This window comes from Onthophagus taurus, chromosome 10, assembly GCF_036711975.1.
Source record: "Onthophagus taurus isolate NC chromosome 10, IU_Otau_3.0, whole genome shotgun sequence".
Lineage (NCBI taxonomy): Eukaryota > Metazoa > Arthropoda > Insecta > Coleoptera > Scarabaeidae > Onthophagus > Onthophagus taurus.
In genome coordinates this window covers 2,508,976-2,523,858 of record NC_091975.1, presented here as the reverse complement: position 1 = coordinate 2,523,858, position 14,883 = coordinate 2,508,976, and the positions used below count along the sequence as shown (strand labels likewise).

Below are 14,883 nucleotides of genomic sequence, written 5' to 3'. Positions count from 1 at the left end.
ACGAAAGCACGCAATTTTCGCGTTAACCTTTTAATATCAAAAACAACATATTATAATTAAATTATTAGCGTTACAAAAAAAAAGAATGTATTACAAATCATCTTTTAATATTCCGGGTATTTCAAATATTTCATAAATAAACCATCCGATATATTTACAACATAAAAGAACCGAAATGTGTCCCGGAAATCATTTTCCATTTCTATTTTCTCTCCGGCGCACAATACACATGGAACCATGATTTATTCAATCACATTTATTCTCCTATCTCCATCGAAAAAATCTTGTTGTACCATTTCCGTAGTTATTTTCAATTTTGTTTTTAGTTAAGGTGCGTTTAATTATCTAATAATTATTATCAATCGAGTATTGAATTGAAAACATTTGTTTTTTATGTTTGTAAAACATCCTTCGTTCTATTTTAAAGCCAAAACAATTTATGTTAAAAGCGCCGGTGTACGGCAAAGTAAGGTAAATTTAAATTCCTCGTTAACCCGAAATGATTATCCTAAAACCGAAACGGAGGTGAATTCGGATTTGTTCCCGAAATTAATCGTGCGGATTTCGCAATAAAAAACCAAAAAAAAAACTAATTAGCCCACTGTAAAAGGATAATTAAAAATGAATTAATTAAAATTGGCTTCCAATTTTAGATAATACCATGAAAGTGATTCAATTCAGTAGTAAATTTAATATGTTATTGATCAAATATATGCTAAAATTTATTTTGATATTATTGTTTTAGTTTTGTATTGTAGCTGGGATTAATTTGGAATTTAAATTCAATTGGAAATTTTATTTTTAATAACTTTTATTGGTGACGTTTTAAAATTTATATAATAGATATTTATGTACCAAGTCGGCAAAATGATTTTTTATCGAACGAGCCGAGTAACAGGCGAGTTACTAACAGTAAGCTTTTTTTACCGCGTTGATCCAAATTTGCAGCAAGTAAACTACTTTGCATCAAAGAATATTTAACGAAACTAAGCAATAAATAACAAATACAATAAAGAGATGTATAGATATGTGCTATAAGGCACCTGGAAAGTGTTCTCGAAAAGCATTTTTTGCTATATACTGCTATTAGAAGAGTAGATACGACCAATACAAAGCTGGATACTGCTTGTGAACGACTCCTTATTGTTTAGAAAATAGTCTATATTACTGGCAGAAGACTATATGCTCTTGGCAGAAGACTAGATGCTGCTGGCAGAAGTTTAAGTACTACTAGAAGATCAAATAAAGTCCTTCCTACATATGAACGACGAGTAACCACGTAGAGGTACATTAAACAAATTGTGGTACAGATTGTAAAACATGAATTACTCAATTACGCAATTACTCAAAGTGATGGTAATGAAGCATGCGTAATCTTAGAAAAACATTGTTGCTTTTCGTTGTAAAGGAGTGTTTTCTAAAAGACCTTAGCATCTTCTTCGCTGATTATAAACCTTTATCTTGATTGAACATAATACTTTGTATACACAAGAAATAAGAATCCGAAAGAAATTAAGTCGAATTAAAATATCACATAACCTTTTAATATCTATGCCATAATAAACATTTCAAAACGAATTTTTCCAAGTATCCGACTCAATTTCAGTTTTTATTAAATTAATCTTCGTCCAAACCGTCGCCCAGTTCAAATATTTACTTTCGCCTGTTCTTTTTTTGTCGGAGAGCTTTTCCTAATTCTCCGAAATCAAACGAAAATGAATGGAACCTCAAAAGTTATTCTTTCTTCATTTATTTACTTCACAAAACCCGCACTTCGCTCACCTAATTATAGAATGCTGTAAATTGACGGGAAAAGACTTCTTAAAAAAACATTTGTTGTTAATTTATTTTCAAAATTTCGTTGGTACGATCTCAATTCAAGCTGAAAATTTAATTTATTCAAAGTAATTTAGTTTAACCCAGGTTATTTCGCTTAAAATAGACAAGATCCCACTTCGTTATCATGATTCCCAAAGTTATTCCAACACTTTACGACTCACAGTTTACATTTCTGCTTTTATACGTGTCCACCAACTTTGTTTTTACATTCCTTTTTTGACAACAATAAATAAAAATAAAGCAAACCTTGATGGAAACAAAGCGGAAATAATAAAGGGGGATCGCTTCGGGGAAGTTAATTTTGTGGTGCAATTTCGATTTTGAGGAACTTGATTTATTTATTTTTAAATAGTTTTCTTTCAATTTGTTATGATAAATTTAAATCTTTAAATCAACATGTCAAATCAAATTAATAAATTTGAAAATATTAGTGGAACGTTAGATAATGTCCAGATCTAAACAAGAATCTATTTTTAACGTTCAAAATATTGAGAAATGTTAAAAAATGTTTTTATTATTTTCAATATATGTAGTTAATAAATCCGTTTGAATGCACTCAATTCGGTGTAAATAATTAATTTCGGTTCATTAAAGCTTTAAACGCGTCTATTAATTTTGGCATTATAGCTTTAAAGCGATGAGTTAATAATACATTTCAAATCCGTAACGAACTATGAACATTTCGTAATTCAATTCCAACTAATAATAATAATAATGATAAAATTTTAAAAATAAAAAATCTTGTAAAAGATTTTTTTTTCGTAGTTCATTTTAAAGTGCGCCTTTTTTGCACATTTTCTCCCCGTTTCAAGTCTTCGTCCATTAGCTCTTTTGTGTAAGTACAAAAGGCACTATTGTCTGTATGATTTGCCATGCTGCGACGACTCTTTTTCTATATTTATTATCTGAATAAAAGGAACGAAACGAAATATTCAGGAAATTTAATCAAAAATTAAATACGACATATCGCAATAAAATCGTTATTGTATAAGACGTCGATAAAATCGGTTTAAATGAGACGTAAACCAATAAAGTGTACTATATCTCTACGAGATATTTCCTGGATAACATCGTTTCGCGATTAGGAAAGGAAACTTTGCTCATTATTTTCAATTTATAACTTCAATAAAGTTTAAAATGTTTCCTTAAAAATTATGAAATTGCAAACGATATATCTTAATTTAGATCTAAAATTACTCTTTTAAGAAATTACTTTTTAGTTAAACATAACTTGATAATCTCCAAGGATTTATATACGAGGTTGGCATTGAAATCAATCTTGATTTATTTTGTCACATCTGGTGTATATGGAATTATCTTTACCTACAACGCAGAAACTTCGAGGTTTGTTAGCGTATGGGTTTATGCTTGCGTGAACACATCTTCACTCTAATATACGATGCAAAGATTCGTTTGTAGATCAGACGAAACCAAACTAGACAAGTTAACAAGCATGTAATCAAAAAGGACGAGTATAGTCTGTCTGCGAATGTAAAGGGGTTAGGAATAATAGGATCGAGGTAGATGCAAGCGAATATACCAAATGCTGTCTAATTACGCATTCAATTATATTTACTCGTATTATTATAACAAAAAAATACTACTACTTGTGTAAAATAATCGATGATGTAAATTAATGTAGCCTAAGAGGATCGGTTTATTAATAAATTTGCATTCTTAGTTTTAAACTTTCCCCATTTCATCGTCCGATTATATTAGTGGAGCACAATTTTAGGTTTAACAAGTTCCGAAATAACTTACGTTAATTTCTTTAGAATTAGTATGCTATTTAAAAGCGGCAAATTGCTTTCTTAAGTTAGATGAAGACCACTTCTGTTATTAGATTCCTTAGTTCATAAAGAAAAAGAATTTTCTCCAAAACCAATTGGAATTGGGAACTGAAACTTTTTGGGGCTATAAAAGAATGTGTCAAGGTAAATTAAACCAAATTTCAAATTTCCTAGGTGAACAGTTTTTTTATAAAAATGTTTAAACATCATTAATTTCAATTTGACGTTTCTTGAAAATCTAGGTAAGAAAAAAATTATTTTTCTCTAAAATGATTTAGAATTGGGAGTTGAAACTTGTTGAGGTTATTGAGGAATGATTGAGGATGGGTTGTGCCAAATTTTAGGTTTCCTAGATAAATAGTTTTGTTTATAAAAATGTTTAAACAGCATTAATTTCAATTTGACGTTTCTTAGAAATCTAGGTAAGAAAAAAATTATTTTTCTCCAAAATGATTTAGAATTGGGAGTTGAAACTTGTTGAGGTTATTGAGGAATGTTTGAGGATGGGTTGTGCCAAATTTTAGATTTCCTAGATGAACAGTTTCTTTTATAAAAATGTTTAAACATCATTAATTTCAATTTGACGTTTCTTGAAAATCTAGGTAAGAAAAAATTTATTTTTCTCCAAAATGATTTAAAATTGAGAGTTGAAACTTGTTGAGGTTATTGAGGAATGTTTGTGGTTGGGTTGTGCCAAATTTTAGATTTCCTCGATAAACAGTTTTTTATATAAAAATTTTTAAACATCGTTAACTCCAATTTGAGGTTTTTTGAATTAACATGTTAAAAAAAATGTTTTCTCTCCAAACGGATCTAAAAGTAAAACCTGAAACTTTTTGAGGTAATTAAGGAATGTTTCAGATTATATTATACCAAATTTCACGTTTCCTAGATGAACAGTTTTTTTTATAAAAATTTTCATACATCATTAACTCCAATTTGAGATTTTTTTCAATTCATATATTAAAAAACTTTTTTTTTCCAACCTGATTTAAAATTAAAAATTGAAACTTGTTGAGGTTATTCAGGAATGTTTGAGGTTGGATTATACCAAATTTTAGGTTTCCTAAATGAATAGTTTTTTTTTTATGAAATAAAATATATATTTTTTATTAATAATTTCAAAGTTTTACTTCCTACTTATTTTGTGCGAATTCAGCCAATGCATAGCAATAAAGCGGTAATAAAATTTTACGCTTTTAGATAGGATACAAACGAAACAAACGGTTTTTAAGAGAAAAGGAACAAATTCAAGCCCCAATTTAACGCTCATTTTTATTCCCTTGATCATAAAACTTTTAACAACCCTAACATTTTTATGATATTTAACATACCTACTAACGTTCCACATTCCAAAGTCACGAAGAACTTTTTATAATTTAGTTTCAAAAATAAATCTTTAATTTTTCAATCACATCTCAACACTTCTCTATGTATCGTCTTTTCTCAACGAAAAAGTTTTTCTTATTTTAAAGTAACTACTTTCAAGTTTTATCTAAGTTTTTTTAGTAAATTAAAAGTTTTTTTTTTAATTTTAAGTTTTTCTATTTTTCTTATACTTCAATTCTTTCACGAACTTTTCGTGGTAAAATAAGAACTCTGTTTCCTAGCTGGTTAACCGAAAGTTCCACGACGACTGTATCCCAAAACTTGGAGCGAAAGCGTCGCGACGCACAGCGTCGGTTTCGAGTTTGCGCGAACTTTCGGCGATTTCAAAGAAAAGAGTATACCGAATTCGCGTTTTAATCTCAAAATTTTTAATAAAAAACAGAATTTGCAATCTATTCCCGTTTAATCAATTACTACAATATTTAATAAAATCAAGTAATTAATACAATTTGTGCAATCATTGAAATAAAAATGCGTTTAGTTAATTCAACTTTTTTTGATTAAATATTGAAAGCTTTATTAAACTTTTTTTTACTCTTATAAACGTGACCTGGTTTTATTATGAGTTATTTCTAGGTTTACAGAGCGGTTATTTTTAATTTTTTAAACAATGTTTGAGTTATTTTGAAGGTAAATTTAGAAGACTTTCATCGAAATCATCACAGTATTTATTATCTTTTTATTTGTCGAAAAGGTTTAAATTAAAAAAAAATAATTTTATGGATTTATTATAGGTAAATCTCAATTTGTATTTCTTGTATTACTTATTTCTGTATAAATCAACCAAAGTTGAATTTTGTCTTTAAATAACAAAAATTGAAACGTCACATTGACGCAAAACATGACATAAAAATGTTGCTAACTTCACAACAATTTGACGTAAATAAAGAAAAAATTAAATTGACAGCAGAAATTCGATTTGACAGATATTTATAACCAATTTTCATTAACAATTTGTTACGTAGATGAACGATCCCAAGCGAAACTAAATAATACCAAAGCACAAACTCAATTAAACTACGCTAATCTGGCACAGTGCGGGTTAGGACACGTTTTCAAACGTTTTTTTTAATGGCATCTCCTTGTTACATTTTCCATTTACTCAAAATCTTCTGTAATTCCATCCTAATCTAAAGTAACTGGAAAGAAAAACGATTAAAAATGTTTTTTTTCGTATTGAATTTCCTTTAAAAGTAAAGTAAAAACCGTCAATCAAACTTGTCTGAAACCGGATGTGGCTAAAATTTTAATTAAATCCATCTTCTTTTAAGATTTAAGAACATTTTTATTAAGTTTTAACGAAGGACCATCTTTTTTCGTTATTGATCGATTAACTCTCGTTTAAAATGGACATTTAATTTTCTTTTTATCTCGATAATTCCTCAAATAATTTAAGTGTTGAAAGCGGTGATTTATTATATTCACGTTTCATTCCAATAAATCATAATAATAAGATTTCCCCGTGTTCTTTTGGAATTAACAAATAAAAAGTGATAGTTATGATCCCTGCATAAATTGAATTAATTCAATTTCCATGTTGGAAAAGTACCTAAAGAACACCTGCCTCGATGTTTATGTTCTAAAGAAAAGAAAGGAGCAGCTCGGGTTTCCTTAAACGAACTTTGAAGGTTTTAAGAAAAGAAAGTTAATTATTTTGTTATTCCAAAGTTAATATTTTTAAGATTTTATTATTTTGAATTCAATGTTAGAAAAGAAGCTTTATTTGTGTTTTAATAAAATATAAAGAAATAATTTCTTGTTATTCCTCGTTTAAATCGAACTCTGGAGATATAGTTATTAACCGACCATCTACAAAAACAAAAAAATGAAGTAATAAAATTAAAACCGGATAAATCTCTTACCTATTGAATCTCTATTCCTCAAAGTTTCCTTTCTCGTTCTATAAATACGATAAAACAACAAAAATCCAAAAAATCCCACTAAAACCGTTATAACACTTATCAAAAGAACATAATTCGTATCAAACCTACAATAAAAACCATCATACATACATAAAATAAACAATCTAATTTATCTCTAAAAATTATTTTTCTTACCAACTTTTGGTTTTAATATATTCTTTTAATCCATCTCTTTCATCGCACCGACTTCCAATCCAACCATCATAACAAAAACAAGTCCCATTCTCGCAATAACCATAAACGCAATCTTCTTTGCATGGAAATTCACAATCTCCAGTCGAATTATTAAACATGAGCCCTTCAAAACATAAACAAACATCCGGTTCTATGCAAATTCCCTTTTCACAATTATCGCAAAAAGGCGAACACTCATTCAAAGTGTTGTTCTGTTCGGAATTCGTCCCATTTTTGTTAACAATAAAAAAACCTTCTAAACAATCGCAATTGTACGGTGATATACAAGTTGCATTTATACACGGCGGATCGCAAATTGGTTCGCACTCATTCGGATTTGAATTAGTTTTGATATAATCGTCGTAACATGTACAAACATTTGGTTCTGTACAAGCCGAATTGATACAAGTTGATTCGCAAATTGGTTCGCAATCGTTCGATAAAGATTTATTATAACCTAAAAAATTTATTAATTAAAATAAATAATAATAAAGAAATCGTTTTATTACCCGGATTACAAACACAATTTTCAGGAGCATCACAAATTCCATTAAAACATCCATCCGAACAAATCGGATCGCATTTAAAAGAGTCATTTTCGTTCTCGACATAACCATCTTTGCACGTACAAATGTTTGGTGATGTACAAATTGAATTAATACAATTTTTATCACAAATTGGGTTACATTTGTATTTATCGTTTGGATCTAATAAATAATTTTTATTGCATGTACAAATTTCTGGTGATGTACATTCTCCGTTTAAACATTCTTTTGAACAAATTGGTACGCATTCATAGTTATTAATTTTCCTAAATCCTTCATTACAAGAACAAATATTTGGTGAAGTACATTTTCCGTTAATACATTCTTCATAGCAAATCGGTTCACATTTATTCATATTCATTTTAAAACCGTTATTACAACTACAAACGTTTGGAGATGAACAAAAACCGTTTATACACGGATCTTTACAAATAGGGGAACAAGAATTATTCGTTTTCATCTCAAATCCTTCGTAACATTCGCAAATATCCGGCGAAACACATTTCGAATTAATACAACTGTTTTTACAAATTGGTTTACAAACGTTTTCCTGCGACATTTCGTAACCAATATTACATTTACAAACGTTGGGAAGGATACATTTCCCGTTGGAACATTCGTTGTTGCAAATTGGATGGCATTCGTGGGTTGAATTTGGTGAGTACCCGGAAAAACATTGGCATACATTAGGTTCGACGCATTCCGAGTTGATACAATCGTTTTCGCAAACCGGAACGCATTTGTATTTGTCGTTTGAGTCTTTTTCGAAGCCGTTATTACATGTACACACTTCCGGTGATGAACACATACCATTTAGGCAGGGTTCAGAACAAATTGGAATGCATTTAAATTTATCGACTGAAAAAAAATTAAAAAATCATTTTGTTTATCATATTCAATTTTTGTATTAATATTTTGTACTTTGTAAAGTTACGTATAATCTTACCTTCATCTAATTTATATCCATCCTTACAACTACAAGTTTCGGGATTACTACATTCTCCATTTACACATACTCTACTACAAACAGGACCGCATCTATTTAAATCAGTTACATCCTTCTCAAATCCTTTTAAACATGTACACGTATTAGGTGCACTACAAAGTCCATTAATACATTCTTTCTCACAAATCGGAGTACAAACACGTAAATCTTGAAACCGATACCCCTCGAAGCATTCGCAAACGTCAGGTTTAATACATTTTCCGTTAATACAAACACCGGAACAGATCGGTTCGCATTTTTGATTGATCATTCGGTACTTTTCGTTGCAAACGCAGATATCTGGAGCTACGCAAAAACCGTTTGGACACCCAGACTTGCAAATCGGGTGGCAAAAAGTCGAGTTGGTCGTAGAAAATCCGGGGTAACATTCGCAAACGTTCGGTTGGACGCATTTTGAGTTAACACAACCGTCTTTGCAAACGGGAAGACAATTGTATTTGTTATCGATGTCTTTGTGGTAACCGGGGTTGCACGTGCAGGTTTCGGGAGATGAGCATTGTCCGTTTAAACAGCGTTGAGTGCAAATTGGGTTACATTTGTACTTATCAACTAAAAAGTGAGTCAAAAATAAAACGGGATAAAATAAGTTAATTTTACCTTGGTCAAGTTGATATCCCGCGTTGCAGGTGCAAATTTCCGGTGAGCTGCACCATCCATTTGAACAACTTCGACTACAAACTGGGTTGCATAGGTATTTATCACTCAAGTTGGTCTCAAATCCCTTGAAACAGCTACATATTTCAGGTGCAGCACATTCTCCATTGATACACGCTTTAGTGCAAATGGGTAAACATTTTTCTGTAATTTTTTTATACCCTACTTTACAAACACATGTTTCTGGTGCTACACAAGTTCCAAATTCGCAAGGTTTTGTACAAATCGGTTCACAAATATATTTATTATTTGATTTTAATTTATAACCAGAATTACATGAACAAGTTTCGGGGGAAATACATTTTCCGTTTAAACATGGATGTGAACAAATCGGATCGCAAATGTATTTGTTATGTGGGTTTAATTGATAACCGTGTATGCAGGTGCATTTTTCTGGTGCTGTACAGGTTCCGAATTGACAGGGTGTTGTACAAACGGGTTGGCAAATGTATTTGTTGCCTGGGGTTAATTTGTACCCGGAATGGCACGTGCATACATCAGGGGATGAACAGTAACCGTTGTTACAAGGTTTGCTACAAACGGGATCGCATTTTAAATGAAATGATGGCACTTTGTAGTAACCGGGACAACAAACGTCATAGATTTGAGGTGAATTATAGGTCTACAAAAGATTCAAAAAAATTTTTGATTAAAAAAAAATTTATGATTTACTTCGGTTCTGTAAGCTGTTCTCCAAGCAACTCGATGTTTTTTCCTGAACCATCTTCTATACGATTGCTTATAGGATTCTTGATAAGGAACAACTCTTGTTAAAGTAAGCCTGAGAGTAAAACAAAGGGGAATTAATTTTTATTTGAAATAAATATTACTTACGATCGAGTTTCTTTACAAATCCCATTTGATTGAACGATAGAAAATGAACCAAAAAGGAGAATAAAGAAATTTAACAACCACATCATAACTGCATGCACAAGGAAGCACTGATAATATAATTACAAAAATGATTTCATACAAGAATTTAATTGACACGATGAACAAACAGGAACACCAAAACCAGATAACGATGGAAATTTGATAACTATTAAACACATATTTATTTTAATGTTTATTAATATTGTTATTGTGGTTAATCCACGGTCTTCGAGAGTAAATTTTTAAATTCATCTACTAAACTAAGCTGACTTATTTATTTTTATCTCATAATCCTAGAATCTTATTGTTACAACCCCATTTTTCCGAATACGATACGTAGAAATGTATTCAATATAAGTATCTACATCGGAAGAAACGAATTGACATCGAAATATCAACTTCGTAGAGATGGATACTTTTGAATACAAAAATTTGCATGAATATATTGACAGCATATATTCAATCGATAAAACCAACTATACGTTTTCAAACTAAAATATTCTCTTTCTAGAAATAGAAGTTTATTTCGTGTGTAAAGTTAATTTCTTCTTTAAATAGAGAAACTAAAGTTAGTGCTAATTACAACGATTTATTCGGTTCATACAGATAAGAATTTGTACCATTAAAATGTGGCTACAAATAGAACGTTTAAATTTCGATTTTAGATTATTAGTACATATTTATTTATACGATTTTATTATATTAATTTAATTTTAAGCATAACTTTAGGAACGAAGTTAAAAAAAAAACATTAAAAAACTTATTATTTTTTTATTGTCATTACATCGTTTTTAAGCTTTCTATAATTGTAGAACAATAAAACAATTTTTCTTGGATTCTATGCCAACCAATAGATAAACAACTTTGTATATTAGGTAAATAATTTCTTAAAACATCTTCGGTAGCAATAAAACCGCCATGATTTTTTAAAAAGACGTTCAAATAGGCTTGAGCTAACTCAAAATCTTGATTAGATCTCAACATGTGTTCTATGCATTTAAAAAATTGTAACATAACGGTGACGGAACCGCCAGATTCGGTGTTTAAAGATCTTATTTCGAAATCGATCATGCTAGGACCTAACGATTTTAATTTTGAGATTATTTCTGAAAAATCGTTTGTTTTTATCGTAGTTTCTAATAATTTTCCAAATTCTGATAATTCTAGTAGGTTATCTGGAATAAGCATTTTACTTTTTTCTTGTTCCATATTTGTCAGATCAAATTGAAAAGTTAACGAGGGTATAGTTGGTAAGAAAAATGGAGCGGCTTTAGGAGCTTTTACTGGTTCTTTTGGTTTATTTCGTTTCTTGATAACGTCCAAATTTAATAAATTTTGCCACCTTGATGTAGGCAAACCAGATAGTGTTATTAATTCTTTATTTATTTGCTCTGGTGATTTAAATTCATCTGCATCCTCTTCTATTATTTCATCTTTAACTTCGTTTAGATCATCGCGTTGTACTTGGGGTAACTCAACTAAATTTGGTTCATCATCTTCTGATAAAGCTTTAAAATTAACTCTTGAATACAACGACTTATTACTCCATAAAAATATTCCTAAATAATCAACATGGGCCGTTGCCAAACCATCCCCGGTAGGTGAGATTGTTAAAGAAATGCATGGTGAATCAATTTTAAAATGGTCAATTAATTGAGACGAAGGAATATCCCAAGTTTTAATTACACAATCCATTGATGCAGTCACCAACCAACGCGAATTCGGATTAAAAGCGGCATCCGTTATTTGAGCTTTATGCCCAAAAAACTTTCTTATAATCACCTTTGTGTCTAAATCAATTATAACTATATTAAAATCTTCTGTCACAACTGCCAACATCGAGCTTTCATCATGCGTTCGAAAGAAACTTATAGGACTGGATAGTTTTAACGTTCTTAAAGCTTGTTTATTTTGACATTTAAATGTCCAAAATTTAATTAATGAATCGCTACCACCACCACTCGTCACGATTTGATTCAAATTGTCGACTGATATTCCTCGTACAGGACCTTCGTGAGCTTGAGGTTTCCCATAGGAGTCCCTCCATAATCCCGATTGGATGTTAAATCGATCCACGTGTCCACTACTATAACCGATCAAAACAAAATTACCGCAATGGGTTAATTTTAATGATGTTGCGACGATATTTGTGGTGAAATCTTTAATTTTTTTCTTATGGAGACGTTCCGGTAATAGTTTTAAATCGCCCATTTTTGATTTATCGTAAGACCAAGTTGTTACCATTGGAATACCTAAAAAAAAGGAAAATATAATAAATAAATATGTGTGGAGGGGGGCAAGGGTTTTCGAACGGTAGGAGGATGGGTATAATATGCCCAGTGCACAAGAAGGGAAGTAAGAGAGCAGTGGAGAGCTATAGGGGAATCAGCCTACTCAACTCCTTATACCAGATTTATTAGATTACGAAGATACTGCTTCGGAGGTTCAGCCGAATGTCCTGAAAACCCGAATGTTTCTAGTTCTAGGTCTAGTATTAGTTCAACAAAAATATGCAACATATTGATATCTAGTACTAACCAACGCTACTTAATACTGTCACTAGAACTAACATTAGACCTAGAACTAGAAATACGTGTACGGCGGATTTGGAAGGCAGGCTGGAGAAGGGGCAAATGGGAGGATGACATGGTGGTTGTGGCGAAGAATGCGCGGAAATGAGAGGGATGGTGAGACACTTGGAGAGGTATTTCAGGGCGAAGGGATTGAAGTTAAATGTAGCAAAGACAAAGATAATGAAGTTCTGCAAAGAGGGGAGAAGAAAGAGGAAGGAATGGAGATGGGAGGAGAGAGAGATAGAGAAGGTGAGAGAATTCACATATCTGGGGTTCAGGGAGCATAAGGACGCGGCGCATGTGAGGGAGATGGCTAAAAGGGCAAATAAGGTGATGGGGCAGGTCTGGGGATAGGGTGAGAGAGTATTTGAAAGGGACATCAGAAAGAGAATGATCATGTTTGATGGGTTGGAAAGAAGTTTGGGAATGGAAGAGGCAGGATATTCTGGAGGACCTACAAAATCGGTACTGGAGGTGAAGGTGGATGAAATGAGGGTGGAGCCGGGCAGAAGAGCAATTAAATATGAAGAAATGATAGATAGAAAACCATACTGCAGGATCCTGTGTATGGTAACATAAAGACGAAGTGAATGAAGGGAATGAGGAAAGAAAGGGGTTGGTGGCCAGATTTCGGTGTGGTAATGAGGAGAAAGCGAACAGCTACTGGGCGAATGATGAGGGGAAAAATTGTTTCAAGTTTACCTAAATGAATTGCTGCAATATTATCCCATTCCTTTTCTCGCGTAGTTTCCGTTGTGAACTCAATAATAGGTGGCATTTTTAAGGGATCTTCAACACCACGGCCCCTTTTCTTACTGATTTTTCTATTATACGAAGCAGTACCTAAACTTTTATTAAACATTTCCGTCTGTGTATTAAAAACTCTCAAAGTGGAATCGCCAGCACAACTCAAAATGTTATTTCCATTCGCGCCGTGATATCTAATAAATGAAGGAGTTGCTGAATGTCCTTCTCTTATTCGTAATAACCTAGCTCCGCCATCCGTTAAATCAAAAATCCATAACTTTAAGGTATTATCGGGTGATGAAGTGACCATTAAAGGTTCGTTTGGTAAGCAATTCATACCGGTTACGGCACCATCGTGCGCGTTTAATAATTGGGAGGCCACTTTTCGTTCTTCTAAATTCCAAAATACGATGTGACCACATACGCTACCTGTTGCCATAATTGGGTGATTATCTGAACGGAAAGAAATTGAAGTTACAAGGCCCCAATCTTGTGAAAACTCCATAACAGTTTTATCAAATTTTAAATTGTGTAAAATTATCTTGCCGTTAAATAACCCGATTGCAATGACATCAATAGCTGGAGATTGTTCTAAACAAGAAATACCACAATCCCATCCTTTAAATGTATAAATAAGTTTTGATGTGTTTATATTCCATAATTGCATTGATCCCTGTTCACTTCCAAATAAAATTTTATTGATATAAGTTGCAGGATGACAAATAGATGATATTCGAAACGTTTCGTTATTAAATATTAACTCGGAAAACACAGTTTCATCTTTAATATCCCACACAATAACATGACTGTTTTCATCGACTGATATTAAATGAGCTCCAAATGGTAACATAAACGCAACAGGTTTCTTCTTATCAACTTTATAAGTATGTTTTAATTCAGTACCTCTTCTCCAAGCGTAAATGATATTATCACAAGCCGTGTATACATGATAAGCATCCGATGCCATACATATTATATCATTGGGGTGAAGACCACTTACTGTCAATAATGCGAAGTGGGAAATGGTGTATGTATGAAATGATTTTCCAACACATGTAACAACCAAATTTTCTTTTCGACTTTTTATGTATCGTACTTGTAAAGGGATTTGATTACTCACGTATCCTAAACCACGACATGGTTGGAATATTTTACTTCCTTGCGACATTTATTACTATTATTTAATGTTATTTATAATCGAAATTGTAGGTTAAGTTTTAGGTTATGTCAAACACACGTGTTTGTCAGTTGACGTAAACATAACCTAAATTTTAAGCGTGTTATGATTTTAGGTTACTTTAGCAGCGCCATCTATTGAAAAAAAATGTATATTGGAAATAAATTAGTAATTAAATGAAATTCGAAATTAAC

General features: G+C 31.6%; 3 protein-coding genes across 4 annotated transcripts in view; all 3 read right to left on the bottom strand.

Moving 5' to 3' along the window:
• The window catches only part of LOC111428599 (RYamide receptor-like), a 28,717-nt gene extending 23,470 nt beyond the window's left edge, over positions 1–5,247 (bottom strand). For both annotated transcript variants that reach the window (XM_023064199.2, XM_023064198.2), the window contains exon 1: positions 4,964–5,247. The gene's annotated coding sequence lies outside the window, so the exon portion shown is untranslated. The remainder of the gene's footprint in view (positions 1–4,963) is intronic.
• Positions 5,248–6,667: 1,420 nt separating this feature from the next.
• Positions 6,668–10,331, bottom strand: LOC111428592 (multiple epidermal growth factor-like domains protein 11). Its single transcript, XM_023064180.2, has 8 exons — positions 10,154–10,331; positions 9,992–10,100; positions 9,263–9,941; positions 8,606–9,214; positions 7,624–8,517; positions 7,076–7,571; positions 6,881–7,005; positions 6,668–6,827 (listed from the first exon to the last, which is right to left on the bottom strand). Exons 1-8 carry the CDS (start codon positions 10,237–10,239, stop codon positions 6,778–6,780), a joined length of 3,048 nt encoding a protein of 1,015 aa, XP_022919948.2. The 5' UTR covers positions 10,240–10,331; the 3' UTR covers positions 6,668–6,777.
• A 618-nt stretch (positions 10,332–10,949) lies between these two features.
• Positions 10,950–14,760, bottom strand: LOC111428593 (WD repeat-containing protein 36). Its single transcript, XM_023064181.2, has 2 exons — positions 13,468–14,760; positions 10,950–12,444 (listed from the first exon to the last, which is right to left on the bottom strand). Exons 1-2 carry the CDS (start codon positions 14,678–14,680, stop codon positions 10,973–10,975), a joined length of 2,685 nt encoding a protein of 894 aa, XP_022919949.2. The 5' UTR covers positions 14,681–14,760; the 3' UTR covers positions 10,950–10,972.
• Between the last annotated feature and the right edge of the window lie 123 nt (positions 14,761–14,883).

What these genes read in the sequence shown, in the direction of transcription:
- LOC111428592 (XM_023064180.2), bottom strand. Translation starts at nt 10,239, where the DNA reads ATGATGTGGTTGTTAAATTTCTTTATTCTCCTTTTTGGTTCATTTTCT. An exon ending in GAACAGCTTACAGAACCGAA is followed by an intron (nt 9,942 to 9,991) that starts GTAAATCATAAA and finishes AATCTTTTGTAG; the next exon opens with ACCTATAATTCACCTCAAAT. An exon ending in GGGATATCAACTTGACCAAG is followed by an intron (nt 9,215 to 9,262) that starts GTAAAATTAACT and finishes CTCACTTTTTAG; the next exon opens with TTGATAAGTACAAATGTAAC.
- LOC111428593 (XM_023064181.2), bottom strand. Translation starts at nt 14,680, where the DNA reads ATGTCGCAAGGAAGTAAAATATTCCAACCATGTCGTGGTTTAGGATAC. An exon ending in TATTGCAGCAATTCATTTAG is followed by an intron (nt 12,445 to 13,467) that starts GTAAACTTGAAA and finishes CCTTTTTTTTAG; the next exon opens with GTATTCCAATGGTAACAACT.